At 40.7% G+C, this 13,299-nt stretch overlaps 1 protein-coding gene across 4 annotated transcripts in view; it reads right to left on the reverse strand.

Moving 5' to 3' along the window:
- Positions 1-13,299, reverse strand: part of fam20b (FAM20B glycosaminoglycan xylosylkinase) — a 162,279-nt gene that overhangs the window by 19,681 nt on the left and 129,299 nt on the right. For 3 of the 4 annotated variants that reach the window (XM_072573451.1, XM_072573450.1, XM_072573449.1), the window contains 2 exons: positions 7,493-7,684; positions 5,365-5,424 (listed from right to left, as the gene is read on the reverse strand). In XM_072573451.1, coding sequence (XP_072429552.1) covers positions 5,365-5,424; positions 7,493-7,684 — 252 coding nt within the window. The remainder of the gene's footprint in view (positions 1-5,364; positions 5,425-7,492; positions 7,685-13,299) is intronic. The other variant, XM_072573452.1, reaches the window with a different exon arrangement.

The raw sequence follows: 13,299 nt of genomic DNA on the forward strand, positions 1-13,299 counted from the left end.
TCTGTACTTATCGTCCACCCTAGGTTTCCCTTCAGATGCTGGTGAGCAGCTGCACGAGTCACAAAGAAACACTCTCTCTCTGTTAGAGCAAGAGTTCTAGAATTTTAACACCACAGCACTAGGGGAGCACTTACTGCAATGGCTGATCCTGGAAACTACAAATGTAATTTGACAAAATGTGCCATTTTATATTTTAATTTAGGATTTTATCTAAGTGGGACACCCTCAGAGCGAACAAGAGCTTAAAATCAACCTGGCATTCAACAGGCCTGCTAATCATTTTGCATCTACTTAACACACACCTGCCAAATTCAACGCATAAGTTTGGTTCATTGCAGATCCTTTCAATCTCTAAACTTGCCCGAACATTTCTTATAAGATAAATATGGGATAAATATTGAAATGGAGGATTAATTTTCTTATTGCAAACACTTGTGATGACATCACTAACTCAACTCTGCAAATAAGGCTTTCAAAAAACATCAGTAGTCACGGACCCAACAATTAAGGGATAGCAATATATTTTTAAGCCCAAATGATATGCAACTTGCAGGTGGTGGTAACATGCACAGGATTCCACTTCTCTTGTCTTTCTTAGTGGGTCGCTGTTTTGGGAGGTAGCATCAAGAAGCTGTGGCAAGTTGCAACCATGAACCTTGTACATGGCACACACTGCATTGGTGAGGTACTCGAGGAGGCAGAAATGAATCATCCACATAATGTTCTGACTAAAGGTGATTACAAATGTTCCAGCCCAGTCTGCTGAATTAATGCTGGGTTCAACTACCATTGAGGTGGTGAATTTTACGGAACTATCTCCTTTCATAACTTGTTTATTTGCCAACCATAACTCAATGTGGCAGCATTGCAAAGCTTTGATTAGATCTGTTAATTATGGGATCACTTAGCTCCAGCAAGAGTATGCTGCATTTGCAGCTTAGCATGCATACAGTGTAGCTTCAACAAGTAGACAGTGTATTTTTGACATATGCTGCTGTCTTCCATTCTTTATTTAGCCAGGGTTGGTTCCCCAGGCTTGATGGCAATGGTTAAGAATATGCCAGCCTAAGAGATTGCAGATTGTGGTTGAAAATAATTCTGCTGCTGACAGTGTCTCATAGGTGTCCCATTTTCAGCTGCTAGAGCCATTCTGAATCCCATTTAATAGTGGTAATGCCCCACAAAAGATGGATGGTATTGTAAGTGTAAAGACCAGACTTCATACCTGCCTGTCTGTGCAATGGTCACTCTGTGGTACAGTGTATCTGTGACAGATATATTAGCAAGAATGAGATCAAGTTGATTTTCTCCATATGTTGGTTCACTCATCACTTGCTATTGGCCCGGTTTGGCAGATTTATCCTTCAGGACTCAGACAGCCCAGTCAGTAGTCGTTTTATCAAATTACTCCATGAAATTGTCCACCCAGAGTCTACTCTTTCCTCTTGCCACCCTCAGTGCTGCTTCTAATCGATATTCAACATTAATTTGTAATGGGTGGGTTTTGTTTTTAGCCTAAATCAGAAAAGTTATATCAGTTTACTTAAGAAGCAAATATTGTTGTTGCCTTGTAATAAAAGTTTCCTTTTTTTTATTAAACCAAAATTGCAAGTCATTTAAGCTGTCTCTCTCTTATCTCTATTCTAACCCAGGACAATCTGAAATACTCTTAACTTATTGCATTACAAGACACAAGCTACAAAACAGCTTTCAAGAAAAAATGTGCATATACATGACATTACTGACACTCTGTCATTCATATGGCCTGGTGCAACAGTGCTTTCCTTGTTGGAGAACTTTGATTTACTGTGTAAAGGACTGGAATCACAAATCTACACACCACTGTGGGTTCAACGTGCCATAAAACAAAAATTATAGGCTTAAAAGGAGTTCGCACAAGTACTCTGTTAATGTAACTTCGCATGTGTCCATATATCATGTTGTTTGGACAGTTTGTCAAAATGAAAGAATATCTCCAGCGAGCACATGGTCAGTGAAGGAGAGAGAGAAAGAAACCTACACTGTTAACTGACACACCAGTGAATCTGTGCAGTTACTGCTCTTGCTGTTTGAATTCGTGTATCTCTGGACATTGGAGTGCGTCTAGGAAAAATGAACAGCAAAATTCACAACTGATCTTGGAGGAACCTGTATGGGAGAGCTCGCAACACAGGAATAGACAAGTGCATAGTTTTTAAAGTGTAACCTTTTTGTCAGTCTACTCAGTAGTGAGTACAGTGGGTTCTTTCTTGATTATACTGGCAGGGAGATTCACTACACCTGCATGAGAGGATTTAAACTGGTGGGGGAGGTGGTTGGGACCCAGGGAAACACTGAGGAAAGAGATCAATCCGAGACTGGTACAATTGTGAAAGGGAGCAAGTCAAACAGTCAGGGCAGGAAGAAACAAAGCAGAGAACAAGGTAGGACTGATAAATTAAACTGCATTTACTTCAGTGCAAGAGAGCTAAAAGGGAAGGCAGATGAACTCAGCGCATGATTAGGTATTGGACTGGGATATCACAGCAATTACAGAAAAGTCTCTCAGGCTTGGATTGGACCGGCAGCTTAATATTCCAGGTACAAAATGCTATAGGAAGGATATAAAGGGGAGGCAAAAGAGGAGGTGGTGTGGCGTTTTTGATAAGGGATAGCATTACTGCTATACTGAGGAAGGCTATTTCTGGGAATATATCCGGAAGTTATTTGGGTGGAACTGAGAAATAAGAAAGGGATAGTCACCTTATTAGGGTTGTATATAGATCCCTGAGTCGTCGGCAGGAATTTGAGAAACAAATTTGTAAGGAGATTTCAGTTGTCAGAATAATAGGGTGGTTATGGTAGGGGATTTTAACTTTCCAAACATAGACTGGGACTGCCGTAGTGTTAAGGGTTTAGATGGAGAGGAATTAACGAAGTGTGTACAAGAAAACTTTCTGATTCAGTAGGTGAATTTTCCTAATAGTGAAGGCGCAAACTTGACCTACTGTTGGGAAATACGGCTGGGCAGGAGACTGAGGTGTCATTGGGGAGCACTTTGGGGCCAGCAACTCTAATTCTATTAGTTTTAAAATAGTAATGGAAAATGATAGATCGGATCTAAAAGTTGAAGTTCTAAATTAGAGGAAGGGTAACATTGACAGTATTAGGCAAGACCTTTCAAAAGCTGATTGGGTGCACTTGCTCGCAGGTAAAGCAATAGCTGGAAAATGGAAAGCCTTCAAAAGTGAGAGTCCAGAGACAATATATTCCTGTTAGGGTGAAAGCAAAGGCTGGTAGGTGTAGGGAATGCTGGCTGACCAGAGAAATTGAGGTTTAGTTAAGAAAAAGAAGGAATCATATGTCAGGTAGAGACAGGAGAGATTGAGAGAATCCTCAGAAGAATATAAATGCAGTTGGAGTATACTTAATAGGAATATCAGGAGGGCAGAGAGTGGATATGAGATAGCTTTAGCAAATAGGGTTAAGGAGAATCCAAAGGGTTTTTATAAATACATTAAGGACAAATGGCTATCTAGGGAGAGAACAGGGTCCATCAAAGATCAGTAAGGCAGCCTATGTGTGGAGCCGCAGGAAATACAAAATGAGTATTTTGCATTTGTATTTACTGTGGAGAAAGACATGGAAGATATAGAATGTGGGGAAATAGATGGTGACATCTTGAAAAATATCCATATCACAGAGGTGGTGGTGCTGGATGTCTTGAAACGCATAAAAGTGGATAGATCCCCAGGACCTGATCAGGTGTACCCTAGAACTCTGTGGGAAGCTAGGGAAATGATTCCTGGGCCCCTTGCTGAGATATTTGTATCATCAATAGTCATTGGTGAGGTGCCAGAAGACTGGTGGTTGGCTAACGTGGTGCCACTGTTTAAGAAGGGTGGTAAGGACAAGCCAGGGAACTATAGACCGATGACCATAACATTTATAGTTGGCAAGTTGTTGGAAGGAATCCCGAGGGACAGGATTTACATATATTTGGAAAGGCAAGGACTGATCAGCACGTCTTTGCGTGTGGGAAATCATGTCTCACAAACTTGATCGAGTTTTTTTGAAGTAACAAAGAAGATTGGTGAGGACAGAGCGGTGGACTCCAGTAAGGTGTTCAACAAGGTTCCCCATGGAAGACAGGTTAGCAAGGTTAGATCTCGTGGAATACAGGGAGGACTAGCCATTTGAATACAGAACTGGCTCAAATGTAGAAGACAGAGGATGGTGGTGGAGGGCAGTGACCAGTGGAGTGCCACAAGGATCAGTGTGGGTACACTACTTTTTGTCATTTATATAAACGATTTGGATGCGAACATAGGAGGTATAATTAATAAGTTTGCAGATGACACCAAAATTGGAGGTGGAGTGGACAGCGAAGAAGGTTACTTCGGAGTACCACAGGATCTTGATCAGATGGGCCAGTGGGCTGAGGAGTGGCATATGAAGTTTAATTTAGATAAATACATTTTGGAAAAGCAAATCAGAGCAGGACTTCTATACGTAATGGTAAGGTCTTGGGGAGTGTTACTAAAGAAAGAGATTTTGGAGTACATGTTCATAGTTCCTTGAAAGTAGAGTCACAGGGAGAAAGGATAGTGAAAGCAGTGTTTGGTATGCTTTCCTTTATTTGTTAGAACATTGAGTATAGGAGTTGGGACATCATGTTATGGCTGTACAGGACTTTGGTGAGACCAGTTTTGGAATATTGCGTGCAATTCCAGTCTCCTTCCTATTGGAAAGATTTTGCAAAACTTGAAAGTGTTCAGAGAAGAATTACAAGGATGTTGCCAGGGTTGGAGTATTTGAGCTATAGGGAGAGGCTGAATAGGCTGGGGCTGTTTTCCCTGGAGCATTGGAGGCTGAGAGGTGACCTTACAGAAATTTATAAAATCATGGGGAGGAAAAATAGACAAGGTCTTTTCCCTGGGGTGGCAAGTCCAGACTAGAGGGCATAGGTTTAGGTTCAGAGAGGAAAGGTTTAAAAGGGACCCAAGGGGCAGCGTTTTCACACAGCGGGCGGTGCGTGTATGGAATGAGCTGCCACAGGAAGTGGTAGAGGCTGGTACAATTACAGCAGTTAAAAGGCATTTGGACGTGTATATGAATAGGAGGGGTTTAGATGGGTATGGGCAAAGTGCTAGCAAATGGGACTAGGTTAGGATATCTGGTTGGCATGGACAAGTTGGATCAAAGAGTCTGTTTCTGTGCCATATTTCTCGATGACTCTATGACTATAAAATAGAATTTTTGCATTTCAACCAGACACCTATTTTCATCTTTTAAAACTGACTTTAGCTTGGATGATTACACAACAGAATAATTCATGCCTGTTGAATAATTTCTTTGCAGCTTTATGAGCTGCTAGGCACTTACATGCAACATTGATAAACAGCTGCGAGGATACTTCGTTCATCTAAACTTGGATTCCCAAAACTAGAAACAAACAGAAGACAATAATGATTTTAAAATCTTTTTGGTGAAGAGATCCTTATCCCAGGTGTTAGTGCTAGGCAATTCAACTTGGATGCTTAAGTAAAGAATATCAAAGTTCTCAAATGCCACATACAAAACTTCTGTTTTGCTGTGTAAAGCTATCTGTAGATTATATTAGCACCAGGCCTCATTTTACATCTCAAGCAGTGGTGATAGTTTTTTTTCCTCTTTTTATGATAAATGGGTATTGTTGCCCAACCTTAACTACCTTGCTAGATCATTGTAGAGAATGGCTAAAAATCAACCACACTGCTATGGTCTGAAGGCCAGGCAGGTAGGATGGCAGATTTCTTTCCATGAGATGGGTTTCCATGACAATCGATGATACTCTTATGGTCACTTTTATTGAAGCTAGATCTTAATTCCAAGTTAATAAGTGATTTTAAATTTCACCAGTTATCATTGTGGGATTTGAACTAATTTTCTCAAATCTCTGGATTATAGATCCAGTGACATAATCTCGACATGCCCACATCCATAACTGCACTTCTAAATTTCTACTGGAAATTAGGTTGACACCATTTCTATAAGTTTCCCCTGGCAGCTTACATAATGTGAAAGAGTAAGGACTTTCACATTCAATTACCCTGTAATATGAATTAGAATTAAGTATGCAGTAGTAAAGATGCAATGATATTTACATGCAAACAGCTGGCCAGTGGGCTTTTGAGAATAGAATTGCTCCAAGCAGAATTACATACAGCATGGACACTTTCAGACACCTATGCAATGTATCAGCACAGGATGCAACAGCAACCAGATTGAAGAACCCTTGCTGTGACAGACCAGCAAGTATAAAAAATGTTTAATGCATGCAAAGGAAGCAAAATCAGATAAGCAAAAGAACTAAGAGAAAAAAACATTTAAAATCTTAAAACAAACTCCCACTGACATTAATTTCTGAAAAGACTTCACACTTGTATATATTTTTAGGGTCATTTTCTACAGAATGCATTAGTCTTACTTTTTCCCGAACAATGGGTAGATAATAGGCAGGGTAAGGGCTCAGTTTTATGCATTGAATGTATATCAATACAGAGTCCTTCAGCCAGATTTTGTTATGGCACAGCCTGCGCAGGAGCTGGGTAACTCAAAACATAAATTCTAGATCTTGCACTTAACAATGCATGTGCATGTTCTGGATGATGATCTCTTTTTTTCTGGATTAATGGTAAATATTGATAGCCTCATCAATTAAACATACTGCTAAAGCTGTATCCTGACTTGAAAATTTGGGTGACTACCATAATGAAAAGTTTCAATTTTAAGATCCGAAATGTACTAAATCAAAGTATGACTCGATCACTCTATTACAAACTTCCCATTTAACAAATTGCATGACTTACATAAAAGTGAGAAACCATTAAACTAAAATGATGTAACAGTGAAACCAAGACCATAAGGATATGACAAAATTCCATGAGAATTTACCAACATGATTCAGACACAATGAGTAACTTACTGGAAAACTGTAGGTGTGCTTCCCATTGATTTCATTGTTAAAGAACTAGCTGCTGGAGTGAAGACAGGCAAAATTCCACCATTCAATGTTGCAATACTACTACTAATATTGATCAGGTAAACAATATTGGCTTCCTGTATCCATCACCTATACTTCATGAGAAGTTGGGTTATTGTCAATGAGAGAGTCAGTTACGCCATTATGTTCAAGTACCCAGGGGAAAATACAGTTTAGAATCTAAACCACGAAAACAATAAAAGACCAATAATAAAAAACGATATACATAACACCAATGTTTCATGCGTTACTATCATAAATTCAGTTATTTTAAAACTGCATAAAACTATGCCATCCTATGCCCTTAAAGTTGGTTTACATAGACGTAAATGTACCAAAATGAAACAAGGCCTGTTATAATGGATTTATTTGAAGGAAAAAAAATCTTAAATTTTAACTATTCTTAATATATATTGTTCGTAAATATCACCCACAATGCTATTCTACTAATTAGACCATTAAGTGTACAATGAAGTTTCTGTAATGTACCTCTTTGCATTGTCCAACAATATTAACATGCTTGCTCCACCATCATCCTGAAAACTTTCGTAGTGATGACGGTCTGCATTGCCAATCAAGTAATCAAAAATTGCTGTATCTATTATATCCAGAAGACGAGGGCCGGAATCATAGGGTGGGGTCTTCTTTACTGCATCACAATAACTCTCATCATACTCCCACCTACAAAAAAATGAATACATCGAGATGCAATATCCAACAACTTTGAAACAACTTATAGTACATACCATTATATCAAAATTAATTCTGAGTATTGCTTAATATAAGATATTTTTCATTGCGTTAAGTGCAGTTCCTTTTGTAGGATACAAGTTAACTTAAAAATAAACTCTACACGTGGGCTGATGTACATACAGGTACACAATCCTTCCAAAATTCATAAAGCTCCGAAATCCAAAGCTGTCTTCGTGAATTTTTTTTCTGTATAACAGGTTGTTTGGCGTGCAAAGTTTTAATCAATTTTATCCTTTTTCTCACTTTGTCTTGAAAATATATTGACCCAGGAGTTGTAATACAATAAACTCGCTGGAGCTGGCATGAAGGACACCTGCCAAAAATTGCAAATCTCAGTTGCTGATTCAAACCTCCTTTACAGTCAGTTGTTCACCAAGCATTGTGCAATCAATTGTGACAACTTCCTTAAACTGTGTTCTGCCCTAAATGCCATATCAAATCCAGTATCAAGAGCTCACCTCCATTTCAACCTCATCTCTAACACTGAGCATATCCATGCTTTAATTCTATCATACAATTCTTTGTTGCTTTCCTGAATTCTAACTTACATAAAGTCTATATCATTCAATAGTATGTACCTTGGATCTTACCTCACTAAATCCTTCACTTCATTCAGCTCTGTTCTTGCAAACCCTCCTTACATTTTGATCGAGTGTATTGATTTAAATTCCCATTTTAAAATTTTTCCATTGTCTTACTATTGATGTATTTTTCTCTAGCATGACATGTCACCATACACCCTTTAATATAGTATTCATCAACCGTAGTTTATTATTACCCTGTCTCACTTTGTTTACATCAATAAAAGTAAAACCAGACGGATCACCTAACATTGACCAAGGCACCTGAAAAGATAACAAAAGAAACAGCTCTGTCAACCCTGCAGAGTCATACTCGCTAACATCTGGGGGCTTGTGCCAAAATTGAGAGCTGTCTAACTGACTAATCAAGCAACAGCCTAACATAAGCATACTCATGGAATCATACCCTGCAGACAATGTCCCAGACACCACCGTCACCATTCCTGGATATGTCCTGTCTCACTGACAGGACAGACCCAGCAGAGGTGGCGGCACAGCAGTATAAACTCGGGAGGGAGTTGCTCTGGGAGTCCTCAACATTAACTCTGGACCCCATGAAGTCTTGTGGCTTCAGGTTAAATATAGGCAGGGAAACCTTCTGCTGATTACCATCTAGCATCATACTCCTTCAGCTGATGAATCAGTACTCCTCCATGTTGAACAACACTTCGAGTAAGCACTGAGGATAGCAAGGGCACAAAATGTACTCTGGGTGATGGATTTCAATGTTCACCACGAAGAGTGGCTTGGCAGCAGTACTACTGATCGAGCTGGTCAGGTCCTAAAGGATACAACTGCTAGATTGGGTCTGTGGCAGGGATGAAGGAACCAACATGAGAGAAAAACATTCTAAACATGAAGAATGATGGATCACATGATCACAGACCAATTTCCATGTGGTGACTATATGATCATCCAGGCTCAAGCAAAGTACAACATACAATTAAACATCTAAACTCTTACAGATTGCATATTGGAAAATCACACTTAAGATCAAGTAAATAACTTGAAACTATAGCGTAAATGGATTGACATCCTTACTAATCTGCCAGCTGTAGATCACCTGTTCATGACAGTATCGTGAAAAGTGACCACCGCACAGTCCTTGCAGAGGCAAAGTCTCGCCTTCACATTGAGAATATCTCCACCATATTCTGTGGCATTATCAATGTGTTAAATAGGATAGACTTCAAACAGATCTAGCAACTTGATTGGGCATCCATGAGGCACTGTGGGCCATTAATAGCAGCAGAATTGTACTCCAGCACAATTTGTAATCTTATGGCCTGGCATATCCCCAGTCAACCATTACCATCAAACTAGGGGATCAATCCTGGCTCAATGGAGAGTGCAGGAGGGCATGCCAGGAGCAGCACCAGACATACCTGAAGCCACCAAACAAGACTACTTGCATGCCAAATAGCACAAGCAGCAAGTGATTGACAGCTAAGCAATCCCATAACAAATGGATCAGATCTAAGCTCTGCAGTCCTGCCACATCCAGTTGTGAATGGTCGCGGTTGATTAAACAACTCACGAGGCGGTGGCAGCTCCACCTCCACAAATATCCCCATCCTGAAAGATGGGAGAGCCCAGCACATCAGTACAAAAGACATGGCTGAAGCTTTTGCAGCAGTCTTCAGTCAGAAGTGCTGAGTGGATGATCCATCTCAACCTCCTTCCGCAGTCCCCACCATTGCAGATACCAGACTTCAGCCAATTCAATTCACTCAGCGTGATATCAAGAAACAGTTGAAAGCACTGAATATTGTAAAAGCTAAGGACCATAGCCAAGCTGTTCCAGTACAGTTACAACACTGGCATCAACCCAAAAATGTGAAAAAAAGGCGAAATATGTTCTGTACGCATAAAATAGGACAAACACAAGTTGGCCAATTACCGCCCTATCAGTCTACTCTCGATCATCAGTAAAGTGATGGAAGGTGTCACCAAAAGTGCTATCAAGCACCATTTGCTCAGCAATAAACTGCTTGGTGAGGCCCATTTTGGGTTCTGCCAGGGCCACTCAGCTCCTGACCTCATTACAGCCTTGGTTCAAAAATGGATAAAAGAGCTGAGGTGAGACTAACAGCCCTTGACATCAAGGCTGCATCGACCAAGTGTTACATCAAGAGGTCCTAGCTAAACGGATATCAATGGGTATGAGGTGGCAAACTCTCCGGTGGTTCGAATCATACCTGACACAAGGAAAGATAGTTGTGATTGTTGGAGGTCAGTCATCTCAGCTCCAAGACATCTCTGCTGGAGCACCTCAGGGTAGTGTCCTAGACCCAATCTTCTTCAGCTGCTTCAACAATGACCTTCCTTCCATCATAAGGTCAGAAATGGGGATTTTCACCGATGCTTACACAATGTTCAGCATCATTCACAACTCCTCAGAAACTGAAGTAGTCGGTGTCTAAATGCAACAAGATCTGGACAATATCCAGGCTCGGGCTGACAAGTGGCAAGTAAAACTCGCATCACATAAATGTCAGGCTAAGACCATTGCCAACAAGAGACAATCTAACCACTGCCCATTCACATTAAATGGTGTTACCATCATTAAGTACCCCATTATCAACATCCTGGGAGTTATCACTGATCAGAAACTTAAACTGGACTCACCACGTAAACACAGTGCCTACAAGAACAGGTTAGAAGCTCAGGATTTTGTGACAAGTAACTCACTTCCTGACTCCCAAAAGCCTGTCCACCATCTGCAAAGCACAAGTTAGGAGTGTGATAGAATACTCCCCACTTCCCTGGATGAGTGCAGCCCCAAAAACATTCAAGAAGCTTGACACCATCCAGGACAAAACAGCTCGGTTGATTGGCACTGCATTCACTCCTTCCACTACCAACGTTCAGTAGCAGCAGCGTGTACTATCTACAAGATGCACTGCAGAAATTCACCAAAGATCCTCAGACAGGATGCTCCAAACCCACGACCACTTTCATCTAGAAGGACAAGGGCAGCAGGTTTATGGGAATACCAACACCTTCAAGTTCCCCTCCAAGCCACTCACCATCCTGACTTAGAAATATATCACCATTTATTCACTGACACAGGGTCAAAATGCTGGAATTCCCTCCCTAATGGCATTGTGGATCAACCCACAGCAAGTGGACCGCAGCGGTTCAAGGCGGTGGCTCACCACCATCTTCTCAAGGGCACAGAGGGATGGGCAATAAATGCTGGCCATCCAGCGATGCCCACATCCCACTTAAAAAAAAGGGGACAATGTTCACAGTCAGTATGCCACTTTAATCTAGACTCTTCTGTTTTGCTACCTTTCTCATCACTACCTCCTGTTTAAATTTGCTTTAAATATTTTGTTGATTCCTGACAAATCTGTAACATTATTTGAATATGCAATGTTACTACTATTAAGCCACTGCCAGCATCACACACAATATCCAATTCATTCTTGGACATTAGCTCATTTTGGCATTGCATACATTTGAAAGAAAAGAAATGCATGGGCATTTGCTGACAGGCTTAAAACCATCATCACTTCTTTGCAGACCCTTTTTCTCTTCCCCTCCCATGGAGCCTGCTTCTCTCTCCTGGCCTACCTCCCTCCCCCACCTACCTTGAGTCTACAACTTTCCCTAGCCCTTATGCTTTACTCCCTCAGAACCATCACCAACCTCCCCCACCCCAAACAAACACACACACACACACACACACACACACACACACACACACACACACACACACACAAATGAAGCCTCCGTCATCTTCTAGGCCTTGCCACTGTGCTTTCAGAGGTTTTTCTTTTAAGACAGAGCTGCCGAGCAGGCTAGTCAATATAAAATAAACAACAATTTCTCTTTTTTAAAAGGGTTGAACAATACAAGCACGTTACATTTGCCTTTAAAATAGGAAAATGTTAGGGTCTAGGCTACCTTCTTAAAATATTTTGAGCAGGTCTGATCTGGTCCATAATACTGTATTGCACCCCTCCCCCCATTAGAGAGGGTATTCCAGCATTTTGACCCTGTGTCAGTGAATAAATGATGATATATTTCTAAGTCAGGATGATAAGTGGCTTGGAGGGGAACTTGAAGGTGTTGGTGTTTCCATATATCTGCTGCCCTTGTCCTTCCAGATGAAAGTGGTCGTGGGTTTGGAACATCCTGTCTGAGGATCTTTGGTGAAATCTGGAGAGCCTCCCAGATCACATATCTTCCAGATTCACAGACTGCTGACAATAAAGGCCTATTGAATTAGTCTCCTTGAAGGTGAGCCAAGAATAATGAAGCCAAGAATACGGACCAGGTGGAAATCAGAATTTGGGATATCCAAGTTTACTGACGGTGTAAAGAGAAAAAGCCTGGAAAAAGCTTGTACTGTTATGTATGGAGTGAACAACTGCATGGATGATGGATTCAAATGAACTAAAGCTGACTCCAAACTGGTGGTATTAAAGGAATAGGTATCTGATAGAAGCTAATGGGTGCTGAAATGGATAGTAGGGCAGTTTTAGCATCTGGATAAACTGACCTTTCCCATTTCATGCTCAAAACTCAAATCGAAATCTCCCAGTAATTGTATCATCAGCAACATCTCTTTATCTTATTTAAACTATCATAATCACATGCAGCTCTATATCTACTCTCCCCTCAACGTTGGATTCTTTGACCTAATCGTAAGGTTCAAATCTCTCATTCCTGAAACCTTTTTGGGGCTGGAGATGTAAGAAAGGAGGATGATTGTGAAAGATAGTAAATTGGGAAAAAGCAGGATGCAGCAAGAAGTCTCTGAGAAAGCGAGACACTTTGTAGGCATTGTGAGTAAGTGAGGAAACCACTGGGCTGAGGAAAGCAGGAAGGCAATTCATCAAGGGACCTCAGGAAGAGGTTAATCCATAAGATCAGAGTACACAGTGTTGGAGATAGTATAGTGGCATGGATAGACAATTGGCTAATGGGTAGAGAATAGAAAACATGGATAAG

This window comes from Chiloscyllium punctatum, chromosome 7 (genome assembly GCF_047496795.1).
Source record: "Chiloscyllium punctatum isolate Juve2018m chromosome 7, sChiPun1.3, whole genome shotgun sequence".
NCBI lineage: Eukaryota > Metazoa > Chordata > Chondrichthyes > Orectolobiformes > Hemiscylliidae > Chiloscyllium > Chiloscyllium punctatum.